Consider the following 20,688-nt stretch of genomic DNA (forward strand, 5'->3'; position numbering starts at 1 on the left):
AGATAAAAGGCAACGTATAACGCGGAAAAATAAAGAGATAAAAGTCTGTCAAAAGAAAATGGAACACAGCTGGACAAAGCTGGCATCAAAGAGTTTACAAGTAGCAAACGTGTGCGGTCGAGTAAACCTGTTCGAGTAAATTATGCGTAATTCCTGTCAACGACATAGCCTGTCCTGTTATTCGAGAGATTATTTCAAACATATGTGCGTAGAGGCGATGCAAAGGATTTGATGCGCGTTCCTTTCCAATTCGACGCTGCGAGACGTATAAAGCCAGGAAACTCATTACATCGCTTATTAAATGTTCTATTTCTTCTGTGGTGTTGCTCGACGTCGCATCGATATTTCACCGTTAAATATGCAAAGATACACGATCTGTTTAACAGCTGTCCAATGGAGAGTTGGCCGAGAAGTTATATCGAGAACACGGTAAGGAAAAAACCGTGATCCTCGCTACGGGCTGGCTCGCTTCGTAAACTAAAACCGATGGCACCCGAGGGTCTTATGGAACAGTGTGTCACGTAAAGCAATATACGTGGCCGATGGAACGTGCATGTGCTCGTGTAATATGTATAAAACGTATCGTAAACTTATATTAATGGACTTATAAAGGTTCTTAGGGTACATGTAAGCTGGCGGAAGTTGCTCTTCCAACCTTTTCTTTCGAGCAAGTGATCACTCCACTGAGAAATTTGCTGCAGCTATAGCCCGCTCTTCTCAGTTCAGATCTCCTGTCTGTTTTGCAACTGTCGAAAACAGGGATGTTTCTTCATCTTTCTTTCTCTTCGTTTAATTTTAAACGTTTAGCCGTCGATGTCGAAAAACGAGTTAGAGTTACCTGTAAATAAGAAGAAAGATAGACGACAAAACTCACTAGTGTCTCATTATCGTCATAAGATAAATACGCTAATTAGAATAGTAAAATAAACAGTAAAATGCTAAGAAAAAGAAAAGAAAAAAGATACCGATTCTGATTCTAAAAATGATATCCCTCCGTCAAATTGGTCGGCCCTTCGTCAAATTGGTAATCGTCGAAGGAACAACTGTCGAATCGTAAAGATGACTGGCGACGATTGCAAGCTTCCATTTCCTGAGGCAGTAAATTGCGAAATAGCTGACTGCCTGTTATTCGCCTCTCGCGTTGGACTTCATTAGAGCCGTTCCAGGCTGGCTTATGATAAACCAGTGGATCATAAACCTGGCTAGAAATAGGGGAAGGAAGGTAAGTAAGATAACCCGCATTCCAGCTTAAACTCACTCTCAAGACTAGCTTGCACACGGCGGCCGACTCGTGTTGCAAGAATGGCCTACCGCACACGTTCACGCGATATTCCACGACTACGCAATATGTGCCGCATCACCGTAAATTAGGATTTAACGTCGAATTAAGACTCAAAGTCCTTTCCACGAATATTTCCAGCCATCTGTCACCGGTGTTGGGAAAATCCAGAGCATTGGTCATGGACGATCGGGGCGTTAATTATCTTGTAACCGCTGCTGAACGAAAATATGGTCAACCGGGAACGATCCATCATGATCAAGCCCCCCGTACACGAAACCTCTCTAGTTTGTTAATTCGAAATAGAGAGAAACTGGAATTATCTTCTAGCTGGAATTCCAGCCAGCGTTAATACGAAATCATGATTTGTTCGAACGACAACATCGGAAACGCATAATGATCTATCACGAGTGTCCTTCGGCGCAGCCATAAAAAATCGGCGATGATGGAAAGTTTGCCGGATAAAAAGTTGGACGAACGCGTTAAGTAGTAGTAATATGAGCATACGTCTAGCATATCTCGGTATTACTATCTAGTATACACAGAGCAATAGCTCTCGACCGGTATTAGAGCCTAACCCGGTGAAATGAAATTTCCGCAGGTAATTTCCGCAGGCCTCGCAATCCCGGCAGGCTGCCGGATATCGATCGACATTGCTAACCGGTGTTCATTTTTACAGTAAACGCAACCCGCCGGCTGGCCCGCACGGAAACTTCACCGGCAAACGGAATTACGCTTTTAATTGAGAAAAATATCCGCGCAATTACGATCCGCGGCCCTGAACGGTCGGACGAAGCAGTTTAATTTATTCCGGTTGTGGTTTCCCAGCGCAACCGATCTTCTTTCCTTTATATTAATGTCGATTGCGAAACGTTCGTTGGCGAACGCAAACAAGCCGCACCGCCAGCTCACTCTGCGTCTGCGTACAGTATTCTGAAAGTATTCCGACGTTTTACCAATGAGAACTTTATGCGAGACATCGTAATATGCTCAGAGAGAACGTACGCTGTACGTACGAGACGTTTATGACTGCGATATGATTGAGAAACGAAGAAGCGAATCGTGGAGGAATAATCGAGTGTCAGAGTTGAGCGAGACAGAGTTCGAAAGAATCGAGTCGAGCGACGTTGTCTCGTACAGTTCAATTATTCTCTGCTTCCTATTTCATCGTTAAATATCATTTTATTCTTGTCGTTTTATGTTTAACGATGGGATGCCTGTCTGCGATTCCGCCTTCTCAGAGAATGGATACGCTCGTGCATATTGTAATAATTTCCCCTGCGTTTCTGCGAATAATTTTTCTTAGAGCGTCTTAACGTCGGACGAAAGTAATTTTATCAATTACCAGGGCTGCTGGAGTATAAAGAGGCACGGGGCTACTGTCTTCGGCTTTCACGAGTCGCGTGATCCCACTCTGAAAGGCAGAAACGAAATAACTGGAAGGGGAAAAAAGTTTTAAGGCGCCGTATAGCAGTGTACATGGCTGCATCTTCTCGTGTTTCCGAACGTTATTACTTAGCTGTTTATCGCGTAACACGGGCACAAGGAAAGGGAAGAAATTGAATTTCGCCGCGTTCAACGAGAATAGACTGGGTAATGGCAACGAATAATGCCACGAAAATGGCTAGAACGGTAACGATCCGTGTACGAGACGGTAAATTCTCTTTCGCGTTGTCATTCATCGGGATACGGTATTTTTATTTTCTCCGTAAAGACGAACGAGACGCGTACTTCGCGGAATGAACTGAGAATAAAGTGAAAGAAGAATGGAACACCGTTTGTTGAGAAAAAGAAATTCATCGTCGGCTGAAACGATGACTTTTCTACGTAATTTCGGTCTCTTTAAAACGTTCCAGCTTCTTCGACTGTAAATTAAACCAGACTCACTTGACTTTCCAGTTTTTCTTCCTCTTTTCATCCCCTTTTCTTTCCTATTCTTTTTCGCTGGTTAGAAAATCCACCAAGGCAGGCAACAACGTTATCTGAAATGTATCCCGCGTTGAAAACACGAGACGAATAACGCATCAGATAGGTCGGTACGTCAGTCACACGTTTTATCGTGAATCTTTCAACGAGTGGCTGAAAGGATCGGATAGCATAGCCTGTAGTAGCGAAGGAGAAATAGGCCAGGAGCACCCTAGAAACGTTGCCCGCAACGTATGCGATCCCTTTCTCCCCAGGATGTCGCGATAGCAGAATAAACGCGCGAAGGTACGACGTGATAAGGCAGCCAGAACGAATGCTGTGATTTTTATCATGTACAAACGTAGAAACGAATATCGTGATGACCGTGGTAAATTTTTTCACAAGGCACAAGATGTTAAAAAAGAAGATTTTTTCTTTTCGAAAAAAGCCAAAGATTAGCTACATTTCGATTAAACGCTTAATCTTCTCAAGTGGCTAGAACACGCTACTCGTCTGATTTGCAAAGTAAACGAACGACTTTTTGCCGGAGATTTTCTTATTAATCTCACAGAGGGTCCTTCGCTAATCCTACAAGTAGGTAGAAGATTAAAAACTCTTCGGCTCCTCCGCTTGCAACGATCCTCTCTCGTCTCCCATTCGACGCGCGATCAACTTCGATCAGTTGGTTTTTCCAAAATTGCAGTCTGACACGAAAAACGCGAACATCGCTGTTTGCTTCGTTAGCGCGATAAATGATTGATTGCCCCGTGGATATTATTTAAAGGCTCGATGTCCGGGATGACCGACTTCCTATCAGATTCTGCACAGAATGCAGCATAACGTGGGAGGAAGTGAAAATCAAACGAAGAGAGAGTTAGAGAGAGAGAGAGAGAGAGCGGAGTTCTATTGTGTACCATGCAATTAGCCCGGCGTTTACATCGCGTCGCATCGTTCGAGACTCTGTACAATTCACGCGAACACCTCTGTCTGTATTCCATACAGGACATCGAATTCCAAGCACTGACCAACATAATGACACACCCTACTATTCCGCCAACGTTATTACCATTGCGTCCACTACCGTCACAATAACTATTATCAAGCTTACGTGGATATCATGCTCCTGATATTGTTCATCGCGGAAATTCGTCACGATACCGCCACAGCGTGACGGGATCAAACGTACACGACGACGAAATTTCCATTCGAAAAAGAGGACAACTCCGATATTCGATATTGAAACAACCAAAATTCCTGATATCTTTGATATCGTTATATTATAACAATATTCTCAAAGCTTTAAAGGGAGCGATGGTGTGAAAGAATACGCTGCAAATTTAAACAGAGAGACAATTTTGGTAATACGCTGCCTTCGTATCGTGCTAATATTTTATAAACGAAGAATTTTATAAAAATCGTTCGTTCGCACACAGCACTGTAGATAGAGCGCATTAAAGGATGATAAAATAGAGAGAAAGTCGTCGAGCTCGTCTCGTTCCGTGGCGAAATCGAGTCAGTCGCAGAATCCGTGATTTCATCGTTTCAGCGACTTTTAGATGCAAATATCCGGAAAGTGGAAAATGAGGTTGCTCGCTATCTCGCTGCGACACCCTTGTACTTTCCTATCGAGCAACTTTATCCGTTTTCCAGTGACGTCTAACGCCCTGGCTCTCGTTAAGCCATTAACTTCTATCTTCGCAAGTTCCCTCGGAAGTTTCACCGAAATTTCTTTTCGCGCCCGGCTTCCCCGCGAAACTTTCACGGTCTCGCGACGTTCTGCATCGAAAATGCTTGGATAAGCGCGACCAGCGCTCCAGGAATACGTATCGTGTGTGAGAGAAGGGCTCGTCGTAGTGTCTGACACGACACGTTCCTATACTACTGGCACGCTGTAAAAACCGTATTAAGTGGAACAGGATGGCGCACAGTCCGTTTCTTTGTTCTATTCTCGCGATTTAAACCGTGAACCAGCCTTCCGAATCGTTGTTCCATGGGCATCGAACTGGAATCCGGAAGTTACGGAACTACGCGAATGGCGGTACTCTCCGCGCTTCTACATAACTGATTGCCAGAATGAACTTCTGGAATAACCACGATCCACCGTGGAAGCTGTATCTTGAATTTTCGTTATTTGCTTCGAAGTGGAAATGGAAAATGGATATATACGCCAGGGTGGAATATTCGAGCGGACGAGGAAATTGAAAAGAATCCCCTGCTCTCGTCTTCGACGTTACAGTCGGATTGTGTTCGAAATTGGTCGCTTAAAGGCTGAAAGGGATTCGAATGGCGCGAAAAGATTTTCCGCTGGAATTCTTGCGAGGAGATCCGCGACGGATCGATCTCCGGATTAACGAAGAGAAAAGGGCTGTCGCGGTACACGGCCAAGGAGGTTGTATGCGAAGGTGAATAATACATTGTCTCCGGAGCAACCTGGCGTGTCCGAGGGTCTGGAAAAGGGGGACGAAAAAAGGAACGGCGAGAAGCCCGGCTAAAGAACGAACGTCCAAGGGAAAAGAGAAGAAGGCGGAGCGGAAAGACCGCAAGGTGGAAAAAGGAATACGCTTTATTTTGCCGGGCACAATCGGACAACGACGCAAAAGCCTGCTGAATTGGCAAAAGCTCTCGAAAGTACTGCATCAAGCTGCCGGCGCGGCGCTTGACTTTGTTTATTCCCGTTCTTTAGCTAACAGTGAACCACAGTGAGCGGCGAGTTTCGCCTATAAATCAACGTCGCGTTGAATGCTTCGGGGCATGATACAAACACGAGGCTTTCTCCCTCGAGGAATGGGAATAAAGTCAAAAATCGCGGCCGTGTCATACCACGCGCGATACGCTTCGATAAAATATTGCTGACGCGTCGAATCTGCGAACCACTCGTTTCTCCGACCTTTATTCCGCTTAATTAAACCTTCGTTTCAAAGCTCTACGTCTCCTATTCAAACTTTTTTCGTCGGTTTCGATATTTTACACTATGCTGGATAAACGTTTTCAGAGTCACGAGCCATGCGCACGACGAGTTCTCTTCTTCTTTTTCTTGAAATTCCGATGAACGCGCCTCCCTCGTGATTCTTTGCGAATTTTGTCCAAGATTTATTACGACACGCGTGACGCGCGATCTTTTTCGAATAATAATTCCCGTGCCAGAGATTTATGGCGAAAGAGAGTTTCGCAAGTCGTTCGCAAGAAACTTCGTGGAACATGCAAGTTCAATCTCATCCGCTGGATCGAAGTTGCCATCTGCTATGATATCGCGAGGGAGAAAAAATTCTCCAACTATATGAAAGCCGGTAGCCATTGTTTTCCCTTAAGATAGCGCAACGATTTATTATTTACCGAGACAACGAGCACATTCGTTTCGATGAACGTGATTCTGCGCGTTGTTCTACGAGGCGATAGACCCACGTAACGCGCGCGTCTTTCAACCTCGAACTACGGAGTCGATCTCATTAAACCTAACGACTCATATTTGCCGACCTGAGCAAATCGTGTTCGCCGCGTGTTTGCCAGACACTTCGACGTTGTTTGCTGCGCCGCGGGGAAACACACAGCCCGGATCAAATCTGCGAAACAATTTTACCAAACCGTGAGAAATTTCGCGTCGAAATACCTCGCCTTCCAGCCTCTGGTCCAAACTCAGCATCCACCAAATCTTCAAGACACCACTGAAAAATTCTTCGACTATGGATTCATCGTGTCTCTTCGTTTCGTTTAGATACTCGTTTGCAGCTGGTGTCGAACAGTCCGAATACGACGAAGAATTTTCCAGAGAACGAGACGATCGAAATTCTTTCGTTGCTGGCTTCTAATTTAAATCCAGAGTCTACGAGCAACCTTGACACAAAGCGCGAAGAAATCTTTCAACCAATTTGAGCTTCCATTTCGTCAAGTTCCGGCCGGCCTCCAACAGTCGGAAGAATGGAACGGTCGAACGTGAAGGGTAATGGAAGAAAGAGAAGAACGAGGAATAAAGAAACGAGGAATAGTTCAGTCGAAATGCAGAGAGGTGGACCAGTATCACGGTTGGATCGTGTTTCCACGGTGCATTGGGATTTGTGCCACGTGTGCTCAGTATAATCTATACGATGTAATCGGGTCACGTTCGTTCGGCGAACAAAACTAACGAGACTGCAGCTGCTAAGCATACCAGTGATTCTACAAGCCGAGCGAACCATAAACACGTCCCACGAATCGTTCCAAGTTCGACATGCCCACAAAGAGAAAAATCCAAATGGTTTCGTCTTCAACCGGTGAACGCGTCTAATTTCCTTTTTACTACGCCACGGTACGAAAGTTTCAAATGAGGTGGGAAAAGCCATAACTGGATGGATAAATTTGATGGAACAGAAATAAGAGGTCCGAGTTTTCGTCAAGTATACGCGAGACTTTCATCGAATCTGTTGTGTTTTCGTGGTAACGAAAATTTGTTGCTTGAAAACTTTTCAGCGATAACATTTTTGGCAATATTTCACAACGACGAGTAACATGTTTAAAGTTACGAAAAGAACAGGGAAACGCACGTTTGGTTGCAGAATCGAATAAAACGACAATCTGGATAACGTGCGATTAATCAACCAAATGCCCAGGTTTCAAGCTACTCGTCTGTAAAAAATGAAAAATGCGTATTGTTTATTCGACCAGTCGCGGAGAGACGCGATCGCGAGGAAGCGCGTCAACGGGAGTCGTAAATTCTCGTTACGACTAGACAATCGACGCCACGAACAGATCGATCCCCTATTTCGATTAGGATAATAGAGGTGGTTTAATTAGTAGTATAATACTTGATCAACAGTTCAAAGATAGTATATATTTTAAACAATCTTGTGAAGAAGATAGTTACGCTGGTGCGTAAGGTATAAGTTAAGTAGGTGAATGATCAAAGGATGAAAACCTGATAAAGACTGTAGTTCTGTAGTCGTAGATCCAGTGAAGTCCGGTGACGATGCTGTTGCAAAGGAAAACTCTCGTTCGGTGGTGATCGACCCACCACTGATCGCTTGCGGCTGGAATCTTGGGAAACATGGGAAAAGCCACGTTTCCCCTATTTTTACCTGATGGAGCAATAACCATAAGGAACCTCTTGACTCGAAGATGTTGTATGCCACTTGACGCCCTTAACGGTAAATCAAAAAGCCTCGTTTTATGGCAGTTCCTTAGGATTATTACGATCCGCTTAATTCTATGCGCACATCTGGTGGCCGTCTCGAACGTAAAGAGTCACCGGACGTAACACGTATCTTATCGTATCTTTCCCATATGTAGTCCTCCCACATACGCACAATGAAAGAGACCGGTTTATTTTAAAGCCAGATTCTCGTGCAAATACATTGCAAAGCGGCATCCGTCGAGCGAAACTCTCGATAATCTGGAAACATCAATCTCCACATCCAATACAGCCGCAGAGAAAAATCCGTGCGAGCTGTTCAATTTCCGATCGATCGCGAGAAAAGATCGACTATCGCGTTTCGATCGTTGGCGTTGCGTTAACACGACGGGTAAATTGCGGCTCTGGCGTCACAAAGCGGAACTGCGGGAACGCAGGAGCCGCACTGCGCTTCGGTGAATTTACTACGGATAATATGGTGTAATTCATGGGATGACCAAAGGGGTGACTCGCTCGTCGCCTACACGCAACAGAGAGTTAGGTAAATTGGCCGTCGATGTACGTTGTACAAGGTCGGCTGAGTCCTCGCCGACGAATAATTTTAATCGGAAGATGGGCGTGAACCGGCCGATGAAATGGCCCCGCCGAATTAACACCTACGATCATGCACGTTTCACCTTTCGAAACCACGTTTCACGATCGATTATCTGGCACGAAGGTAGGTTTATTGGCAATTAAGCTAAATCCAGTTACCGTGAGTTTTATTACAGCGTGAAAAGTGATTATTGCAATACGAACGAGATAATCCATCGAACTTCTTTCACGTTTATGATAAGTTTTTATCTCTACGACGGATACTTCTATGAAATCGAAACGAATGATTTCGATCGATAGAACCGTTTGTCGCGTGCCGTGGCCTTTTTATTTTGAGAATCGCTATTTATTATCAAAGTATGATTAATCGGATGTAAAATACTTGTTAAGTAATGTAATAGGTTCGTCTATGAATCTGTCTCGGTTTATTAAGGCTCAATTTATAAAGTTGGACGCTAATTTTGATAGACACATCGTAGATCGAATATTCGACGATGTTAACTCGTAAAATATATTTGTACGTCATTACGTGCAGTTAGCTTGCTGCAATATTGTCGTTTCTGTCGCGGAGGATATTAAATGGATATTAACGTCAAGCGACCGCAAACAACAACCACGTGCCATGAATTTTAAATCGAGAGACGATCGATGTTGCCACGATGGAATCAGCGTCCCTCCAGTCGATCGATCGGGAAAAGTCCTGGACGCGGTAAGATGATTTATGTTATCGATGATCCACCACGCGTGTTAGTTGATCTCATTTACGCCGTTCTCAGGTCGACTCGTGGCTATATCGATCCTTGGTCTCCTCGAGTATTGGCTGCGTCGATGGTCAACCTGCGGCTTGATTTATTGGCAAACCACGTTGCTGAAACCGCTCCGTGTGCCGATCATGATGGAAACTGACTACTGGAAATTTCTTCCAGCAGGATTTTACCTTCGTGACTTTGGTCCGACGATAAGAGTGTCTCATCAGAAACATTTTGAAATTGAATTCAAGGAACCATTCTGGCCACATGATGCGACATATGCTCTCATCTATCATCATATCGGTAGTACCATTATTTCCTCAGGTAGTTTTCAGAAGCGTGACAGAAAGAGGGTTGTAAGGGTGGAAGTACAAGCCAATAATGGTAGGAAGCGGGTCTATTGGGAAAACGGTGACGCGTGAGAGCCATCGAAGCGTTAACCATATTCGGGTATGGGCGAATAAAATAGCGTGGGTCGTCTCAGTGTGTTCTCAAAATCGTTTGAGTTTTGTTATCGATATCGAGCAATTTGTCACCAGTCAACCTATTATCCGGAAGACGAGTTAATACGTCGATCGAATCTTCCACCTCTTGAACGTAATAATTTCTTTACTTATGGCTCTTCTATTTCTTAATACGGCGTTTTATTTCTATCAACGATTACGTGTATACTAGCAACGATGAAAATCGTTTCGCTCTTATTTAATTATTAATTTTGCGATTACGCAAGTTTCTGACTAAAGTAGAACCCATGTCGGTGGATTAAATGCTGCTCGATGCTGAGATAAAAGCACGTAACTCGCATCGACGGAATCGATCACCGTCGTCTATGGCTATTGCTCAAAAAAAAAAAAAAAAGAAAAAGAAAATTAATTGCTTCGTTGAGTACGTGGCCTGTTCGAACAGTTTCGGTGCTGCAGGCATTCGCACGTGGTTGAGCGAACTACAGTCGTTACGAACTTTGGAAATCCTGCAGGAAAGTTCCTTCGTGGGTCGGTAGATTTCGAGGATCTACGAGAGGATCAGACGTCAGATACAAATTCCAGAACAGTGGCGGTTAACCGACCCTGTTTACGAACTTTAGAAACGTAGACGATGAGAGAAGCCAGACTTTCGTCGAGCGAAATAAAATTCCACGGATCTCCGGCAATTCCATCCATCTCGGACTGCTCCGTTCAACGATCTCCCAAAAGTAATCAAACGCGTGAACGCGATCCTCGATCTTCTCGAACACGTATTAACTTGTACCATAATTCCCCTTGTTTTCCATTGTCTGGGGAATTTTCACGGGCTGTAACCAGAATTTCCATGATGTAGAATATTCTTACACGTTCTAGTTAAATTTCTGCTCTCTATGGAATTTCTATAGATTCCAATCTTGCGATCTCATACCTCTAGTAAAATTTGCGGACCCTAAAGAATCTCTGTAAATTCCAGCGAAAAATTCCAACTGCAATGAAAAGTTTTTACGATCTGGAATTATCCTTCCAGTGAGATTTCCAATTCCACTAGAATTCTGTTTGCCTAATCCTAATAAAAAAAGTGTCCTAGTTTTAAAAAGGATTTCACGAATTCCCATAAAATGACCGTCCGACGTAGAACAGCTCTAGTAAAATTGTCAAACTCTACCGAATCGTCTGTAGATTCTTGTGAAATATTCCCGTTCTATAAAGATCTTGAGGATCTCAGAGAAAGCTCCTTTCGATCTAAAAACGCCCTTATCTTTCTAGCAAAATTTCCAAATCCTACAGGGTTTTTGCAGATTCAACCGAAAGATTGCGGAATTCTGGAAAGCTTTTTAGTAAAATCCTCCCGATTATCTGCGACTCTTTGACTTTCCAAGTAAACAATAAAGTAAACGGTCAGGTTTGGTGATCCTCGTTCGATGATGATAATGCGAAATTCGCCCTGTTCCCGTGTTACAAGCGAAACTAGCTGGAATCGTACGATTTCGGTGAACCAAGGAGACCAAGGTTCCGCTATGAGAAGGATTAAGGTCGAGACGTCTTCGACATGCCGAGACGCATTTACAGCGGAAGGATTGCTGTCGTAATCCTGACGGTTACACGAGTCGCTCGATCTCAATCCTAATCCCGCGTCGCCTGGTAAGCGATCCTCGCCACGATAAACCACTCTCTAACGATCAGGACGTTTGACATCGATGACAAGCTTACACAAAAAGCTCATTGTTCGGTCTAATGGGACTCGGGAAACTTGCTGGTCTACGAGTGTGCATCTGGTGCAACGTTAGCGCGTGCGCGTCGGCCGTGCAACTCGCTTCTATTAAAGTTCAAGAGTTAAGCCTCCGCTTGTCGTCGGGACAGTTTGGAATTTACCGAAACGCCAGAGATTCTCGTCTCTTGCTGTTCTACAGTTTCCTTGTAGCTCTGATCGTCGGCTTTGTTTAATTCAAAGGGACTCTCTCGAGCACCTCATTAACCAACTGTTCTAATTTCCTTTATCGCAACTTCGTCGTTCGGAAAAACAGAGCCGGAGCTAGCGAATTCGAGGAATTCCTTTGACGCTGGCAATGAGAATAGCGAGACGACTCGGGCTGTTGAGAAAGTACGTGGAAAAAAACCGGCACACATTAATCGAACGTAAACAGCCCCGCGTTGTCGTTCGACGAATTAATCCTCTTGGCAGGAAAAAGGAAAAAGAACACGGAGGCGAAAGAACGGGTACGCGAATACAAACGAACGTGTGGAATGGAAATTGCGCTCGTAACACGACGATTCCATTTGCTTCGCGGAATTCATCTATATCGATCGGCGAACCGTCAAGGCTACAATTCCCCGGCAGGAATGTCGGGAACAAATAATTCGCCACGACGAGCAAATGGAAATCCAAGTGATCCATCGCCTCGATGAAAGTGCGGCTAGCCGTACGTGAAACTTCGCGAAACTTTTCCACCACATGATTGAAGCTCGATCCGACCTCGTGTTCCAAATTCCTCGCTCGATGCAGGATAAACTGGTTTCACGGCCAGATGAAGAATGCCAGATCTGTTGTGAAAAATTAATAAAAAAACGTCGCCACTGGGGTCGAAAAATATATAACAGAGCTAATACGGAGACAAATAATACGGAGAAGCATCGTTGCGAAACTTCGCCAATTAAGCATCGTCGAGCGATCTATTCTCCAAACAAGATACGAGTGGCTGAACATCATTCTCAGGCGTTGAGATAACTGGGTATCCTTAATCCCCTCGCGTTTACTTAGCATGAACTTGAAGAGCTTATGCTGATTAGCAAACACAGCCACGGTTTCCAGTACGCTGATCAAAGTTAAGACACATCGGTGTCGCATCGTGTCGAAGATCGCTTGCTACCATTTTCCAGTAAACACGACGTGTATTGCACGTGTTTGCGAATCTTGTTTCGAACGTCGATTCCCTCGAACCGTCTAATTTTATGTCTAATTCAATATTAAACGACGAATATGTAATACGAATCTTGGATGTCACAGAGCCGAGGCGTTAGGAAGGAAGACGAATCGCGAAAAGAAATTAATCGTGTGACCGGCTTATGCGCCTTGTGATGCGAACGTTTAATCAAAATGGAAAGGACTCCGAAGAGAAAAATATACACCACCGTCCGACGAGCTTAATTAACGCTTTAATCGTGCCTGTGTGCCAACGCTTCGCGCAAACAAACGTCGGCGCGTTATTTAATTCAAACGACTCCGTTGCTTCTCCCTCGTTAATATCAGTAACAAGAACGTGCGACGTCTTTCTCGGCTAATCTGACTTAATTACGAAACTATGATGTATTTTCCGCGCAACAAAGATTGTTCCAACAGGCGAATACAAATAACCGGAGTAATTTCAGCTTGGGAGAATTTTTCACGTATATTTTACGTTTAAGGTGTCGCGATACTAGCGCCGTCAGCGCGTTAACTACCAGTACGTAACATTCATATTTATTTCTCTATTTATACGTTTCTTTAATTATTTGCTGCTTCAGGTTTTTACTTTTCGGCATTAGAGGCTATTAAGTGTTTCCGTGAACGTAAGGCAAACCATATTTTCTTCATTTTCGACGCGAGAGTGACTCAATTATAATTACGTAAATTATCAGAGATCTTTAGATAAAACTGATTTACCATATTTCCAGATCTTAACCATGAGATTAATCGAAATCTATTTATCTGAACGCAAATTACAAATAATTGGGAGAATTAACGAACTCCTGTTATACGTACAGACTGTCTTCGAAGTCATGGTACCAATCAAGCGATGATTCTACGTGCAAAGATGAGTCGTAAAGGAAAGGATAATATTTTTCGAAATAGGAAAGTTTGAAAAGCCATCAGCTACCGGTGTATTAACTGGAAGTTTCGAGTTACGGAACTTGTGTTTCTACTCGCGTCCGTATTATTAAACATGAACAACGTCAAGATTCCTGCTTGCTGTTTAATAAAATAATTCTTCGTGAATTATTCATGAAACCATACGATTTAAATGCCGAATGAAGGAAGGTAATAATCGATATTCCGGAGATAAGATAACAAGAATAAGAAGAAGCAATTTTTCTTGAAAACGAAACCTTGAACGAAAAAATACTCTCCTTTCCCCACTTATTTTTGCATGTAGAATCGCTTCCATATGAATACCAATTAACTGTTAACCAACTTAACTGTTAAGGAAATTCGAGGATTTGGGAATACAAATTATTGACTATATTTCCCACACAACAGTTATACATCTATATTACACTCTGAAGAACGTCTTGCACGCACGCTTGTCGCCAACCGACTATCCTAGATTCTTCTAACATCTGGCAACAGTCTTTTGTCTCCACTAAGACCTTGACGCCCTCTGGCCCTTACACACACACTCTCATGTACAGTGTAAATGTATCACTTCCCTAACATTAACTAACAAATTCGTATACATAAACGAAGTTCTAGCGTATCAAATAATGACGAAATGTCGTTCTCTTCGAACAGTACGAAATTTCTTGCCTCGTTAGAATCTTTCCGACACGCGTCTGTAATCCTCGCGGAAATAATTGTCCTGGCAATTCGATAGGTTTCCACGTGCAGCAGCTCTGCAATTTACTGAAACTGGACTGTATCGGTTTTCAGATATCGCCGGTGGTTACCTGTGCTTTGTCATCAGCATATTCGGAATCGGTGTGGTGACGGCGGTAATCGGAGACGTCGCATCCTACTTCGGCTGCACCCTGGGAATCAAGGACTCGGTTACCGCGGTGGTTTTCGTCGCTCTTGGTACCAGCATTCCCGGTAAGTCGTGCGCGACCGCCATTTCCGTGGAAAAACACCACGGAGCAAGGATATCACGCTCACAGTCCACGACAATTTTCAACGAATTTTCTACGTGACGAACTCCTGACTAGCTATAAGTTCTTTTTCAATGACGAGCAAGAAAAAGAGAGAGAGAATGGGACGCAATTAGCGGTAATTGCGGGCTGGCTGTTTTACGCGTGAAAAGTATGCGCCACTTCAAGGACACCCCCGATGCTGAATACAGAAACGCGAGGACAATTAAGAGATTACCTCTGCCGCTAACGATCCTTCGTCCTTGGTAACTCGGTGAAAAAGATCTCGAAGGGTAGAATTTACAAGCGGTATGCGGAATAACTTTGGAAATGTGCGATGTTGGAGGGAACAAAGAAAGCTTTTGACTTCCTCTTAACCTCTGCACGAAGAATTGCTCGATTCGTTGATGAAGTTTCTCTCTAATCTTGTTTCGAGATAATTTTACCTGCTCAGGTAACTTTACGAACAGTCGTTTATACTCCGAGAGGAAATTTCACTGTTGAATGTCCTGAAAGGGAATCTCTATTTTCCACGGGCAAACTCTTTTAAACGCGCGGCTGAAAAACTGATCGTAGAGACTTCGATAAACATTTCAGAATTTTTTAAAGATCCTTAAGAAAGCCTAGGGAAGAACGATAAAAAGCTTAGGCGCGGATACAAACGACCCGGCTCGCCCACATGGGGTAAATTAATGGCGACGCCTTGAAACAGGCGATTTGCAGGACACATTTATCACTATGGATTGAAGGAAGTACTTTACTGAAGCTCAGAGCCCTCTTTGTCCGGCTGCTTTTTGTCCGGAATTCTGGACGGACCGATGTCGAGATGAAAGCCGGGCAACAACGTCGGTTGGATCCATTCGAACCTCGCGATAAATCTTGCAAGAGATGGTGTCACTTTGTGGGACGTTTCGTCTGGCGTGGACGAAATACGATCTCCCTACGGTCTCCTTTCGCGATTCCAGTGGAACGATGGTCGACTCCTGGTGGAAGAAAGTCACGAAGGGAATTGTTCGGCTACGCTACTCGAGCAGACTTTCGAGATCTGGAAACTAAACGAGAAAGAGAAACGGCCTGTGTTCGATACAATTTTCACGAGTTCCAGCCATTAGTCTACGAATACAATGGAGTCTCTTTGAAATTTAAATGGCGTAATCTGGCAACTGTCGAAACGTCGTACGATAAAATAATACGTTTAAACAACCGTCGGTGAATCTCTTGTTCTAGGTTCGACGATAATTGGCAACGAAGTTCGTTCTCGAACGACACACCTCGAATATACGACGTTATTTTGTAACATATAGAAACTACAGAGGAGAAATAGTTAGGAACGTCGTGACGTGGATAAAACAAAGACGAGGCTTGAAATCGAGATAAGAGAAAAAGGAGGCTTGTTCGCGTCGAGATAGAAAGAGCGAGATTACCAACGTGGAAATAAGAAAAACGAGGCTGAAGAATCGAAAGAAGAAAAGTAAATGGCTCGTGAATTTTTTAATTAAAGATGGTAAGGTTAATTTCGTGGGCCGTTTATCCGAATGAATTTCCGCTATTCAAAGGAAGGAAGTCATTGAGAGGCGGGTTCGCTTGAACGCGTTTATTCGTCGGCAGCGCGGTGGAAGAGAAACCCTGCGAAATTTGTAACGGCGCGGTCAAGACAGCCTTTTTCAGTGCTGCGCGGCCCCTTTTGAATAAAATCAAGTATCAGCTTATTGTGCCCGTAACGGAGAAAAGCCGCGATAAGCAGGTCTCTTTCACCGCTTTTCAAACGACTGCCGTTTCTTTCGAAATTTTTTGCCTTTTCAAGGCTCGTTTGTTCGTGGGAAAGCCCGTCCGGAAATTTCTTTCGCAAGAGAGGAGATGCTTTTTAACAAGCGCGCCGAAGCCGCCTGTACAACGCGTCTATATTTCTGAACGCAGACGTGTGTCAAGCACATCGTCTTGACGCAACCGTAAATTTTCCTCGTCGTGAATGCACGAACATCGCTCCAACACCATCGTATGCGACCGATAAGAAAACAGAGATCGATGAATATCGTGAGTTTTGAAATGAACGCGAAGCTCGGATAAAATAAACCGCGTCGCGTGATATATCGTTGCCTCGTATGCTAATGACAATCGTCCCAGGCGATTATCGCTAACAATGGCCCGTTCCAAATTGATAAAAGAAAATAACGTGCGCAGATTATAATATGTCGTGTTGTCCGTTCGTATTGTCCGATGATAAAAGACGTTAAGCTGGAATCCTCGCGTTCGGCCATTGAATCTAACGCTCGGTTCGCCTCTAATCGCGCAACATCTGAAAATTACAACGACGCTCGTATTTTCCGATATGAATGGCTCGCGATATTTTTAAAGCATCGTCGGAAAATTGTATATCTCGCCGAGAAGCTAAACGTGTTTAAACCGCCATCGTACCTCTGAAGAGAACTCTGGCCTAAATTTACTTTCCTCGCGAACGTGTGTCGCATCTCCTACCGTAAGCCCCTTTTTCCGCGTCGTTCAACGAAAAGCAACGAAACTGTACGCGACGTTACGAACAGGAGACGAGCATAATTGCGACGACCGAGCCAACGGTGGACCACGGAAATGCAAATGGACGCGCACTGTAGCTGAATAAAAGCACAGAGGACTGATTTATTCCGATAATCATACGCGTGTAACAGGGATGGATGCTTGTTGACATGCATACCCCAACGCACACAGACCGGTGATAAACGCGTTTGCACGCCGCTGGCCATGGTTTTCACGCGACAATGCGTTACCAGCACAATTTTATTCATTTCCGTGGGGTAGCCGACCTTAACGTGGAAAACATACCGAGGTCGACACCGGAGACGTTTATTCTCGTCGATGAACCCGTGAAATTCGCCCCTAGACCACCGAGCTTCGTTATTTCTTTTAATCTCCATTCGCCTGTTCGCTGATGCTACGTGCGCTACTGCTACGATTAACCAGAGTTTAACCAGAGCTCTAAACCGCGAAAAATACGGAATCCGGCGCAAAATATCACTGGCCACTGTGCGTGGAACATCGTTTATCATCGCAGGCCATAACTATGTTTCTTCTCGCTTCTCCTCTGGAGTAATGAAAATAAATTTTTCAGAAAGATTCAATTAGTCGATCGGAGGCGAAAGAACGTGATTAACGCAGATTGCAGATCGCGAATCGGTAAATGATTATCACTGGTAACGGGAATTTATCAAACAATCGTGACAGCCTGCGCGGCTCCGCCTTTGCTGGCCTGTCCCGTATTCAGACTGGATTTTACGGGGTTACTATATGAGGTGATATGCGGCAGACCCGTGCTCGCTGATAATTTATCGCATCTAGCCTTTGTGAGCTCGAACAATGCTCGTACCTCGAGGTCGCGCCACTCCCTCTCTGTCCCCGATGCCTCTCGCCCGATAGATTGGATGAACCTTTTCACGTTATCGTGTGAAAATTGTTCGTTCCCCGAACGATGCCATGTCTTCAGGAAGACATTTCGTCCGGAAGAAGAGATTCAACGACTATATTACGTCGTGTAACAAGCTTCGTTTCGATGTTACGTTCCGGGGAATACCGGAATGAATAAACGCAGTGTGCACAGGCAGTGTACGTAAATATTCGTTGTAATCGCATCGCGTAATAACAACGATTTCGTTAAATCGAGGATTCCAGCTTAACTATACACATTTCATTCGTTGGAGAATAATTTGCCAATGCTGAACGTAATAACGTTTATTAAAGACTCCTAATATCCATAATTCGACCGTTGCATTTCGACAACTTCTATTTAGCTTCGAATTTATAGTCGCCCTTGGTCGCCTACTACCGTCAATAGCTGCTGAATCGAAGCAAAGCAAACAAATCGAGGCTATCGAATTTTATGCAGCGCCAACGCGCAAACGAACGTAACGATTCGCTAGCTTCGATCAATCGTCGGTCCTGGCTGCACGTCCTCCACCGAACAAGGGAAAGGAACAAGCTTCTCGCATTTCCATTATCAGACATCCTTGCCAGCCGAATTACCAAGACGTCTCTATAGCCTGGCTATCCCGTTCATTGGCAAATTAAGCGCGTATTTTTACGTCTTCGACGGTCCAATCTGCGAGATTTTTAAGGCGACGTTCTTTCCAGTGCGTTCGAGGAGCCGATCGATAGACAACGCGTACTGTTCCGTCCGATCTTCCCGTGCAATTGTTCTGTAGCTTCTACTCCTGATCTATGGTCATTCTGTAATAGCTTTTGTCCTTCTTTACGATTCAATTTAAAACGTAGATGCTCTTAAGCTAAATATTAGCTTGTCCAAAAACTTTCTTTCGTTTTATAAGGAAACAACAGATGCGTGACTTTTTTCGTTTTATATTAGGTTGTCTGAAAAGTTTCTTTCGTTTTATGAGGAAATAGTAGACACACAACGATTTTTGTTTTATATTATTTTGTCGAATTACGTGCGATCCATTTTGTTCCGTTGAGATAAACACCGCGACATTTCACAGACTCGGTTTCACGTTTGTACGAAGGTGCACTGTTGTAAAAAACACGTTTGCGAAAGAAAGACACTTTTCTTAATAGTATTTCAGTGAATTATGTATGATCCATTTTGTAGTAATAGAACGAAATATAAATAACAAAACGTAATATAAAAGGAAAAATGTAGCGCGTTATTTCCACGCGGAACGAAAGAAACTTTTCGGACAACGTAATACAAGATGACAAAGCTCGTACGAGGGAAATCATATGGAAAGCGTACGAAGAAGTACAGAACGTAAGAGAAGCAGAAACCTTGTGTTAGCATATTTTACAAAACAGGGATATCGCTCGAATCTCCAAGAACGCAGTACTTTTAACGTACAAAATTTTTCTCACGACACCGAGTTGTTTATCTCTTGACCTGGTAGTTGTAGCGTTAAAACGTAGGAACCGGTAGATACGTATTCTTCTCGTCAATTCTTCACAGAGATGCGTCCTAGAATAAGCGATACAATGGACGGATGTAACAATAGGCGACTCAAGTATGAAAAGAAACGAGATACATCAAGTACGATTTGAAGTCTCCGCTAGAACCAACATCGATCCTCGAAAGTTTCCTTACAGCATCTTCGAATAACATTCCTTCGGATCCTAATTCACGAAAGCGAGGGGAAAGCTCGGCGTTCCAAGCAACGAACGCCAGTTTGGTCATAACGGTGTTGGAGACTTATCGATGGACGTCGTTTCAGCGACGTAACACCATTGCTAGGATGTTGCACGAGCAGAAGCTCCGATATCTTTCTCGAGACGAAAGGACAATAAGGAAGAATTCCGATCTACGAAGATTGTGGCGAGGATGCGGGGAAGCTTGGCTCGGACGAGGCATGTAACCAGGGCATAAATATTGATGAGATTTTACCAAGCGAGGAAGTTTCCCCGGAGCTCGTAAAAGTACGGGACGCGTCGCTTGGAAAGCCGATAGTTACCCAAATAATCCTCGAGCCGTGAATTATACAAATTTTCTCGATATCGAATCGTGGACATTCCTAGAAATGTTCGAATGGCCGTGTAATTGATTCGAATGGGCAGCACGCAATCTGCGCGAATAGGAGATTCGTCGAATGGAGGGACACGTCGTCGCCATAACGTCCCGTTAATTTCCTATCCATGACTGTCTTACAGGGAAAAATCGCTATCGTGCACGATCCTCTGGCAAATGATTCGAAAACGCTACGATTCCGAATTTCCCGACGGCTGGAAACGCATTTTACAAATACCGAGAAAATCATAGAAATTGTAACGGTATCTGCGCACCATGTACGA

General features: G+C 44.0%; 1 protein-coding gene across 1 annotated transcript in view; it reads left to right on the forward strand.

The window, feature by feature from the left end:
• LOC117231110 (sodium/calcium exchanger 3) overlaps window positions 1-20,688 on the forward strand; it is a 121,792-nt gene that overhangs the window by 83,375 nt on the left and 17,729 nt on the right. The window contains exon 6 of the mRNA XM_033489208.1: window positions 14,717-14,875. Within this exon, the coding sequence (XP_033345099.1) occupies window positions 14,717-14,875 (159 nt within the window). The remainder of the gene's footprint in view (window positions 1-14,716; window positions 14,876-20,688) is intronic.

This window comes from Bombus vosnesenskii, unplaced genomic scaffold (assembly GCF_011952255.1).
Source record: "Bombus vosnesenskii isolate JDL3184/JDL3185 unplaced genomic scaffold, Bvos_JDL3184-5_v1.1 scf7180000013270, whole genome shotgun sequence".
Classification (NCBI taxonomy): domain Eukaryota; kingdom Metazoa; phylum Arthropoda; class Insecta; order Hymenoptera; family Apidae; genus Bombus; species Bombus vosnesenskii.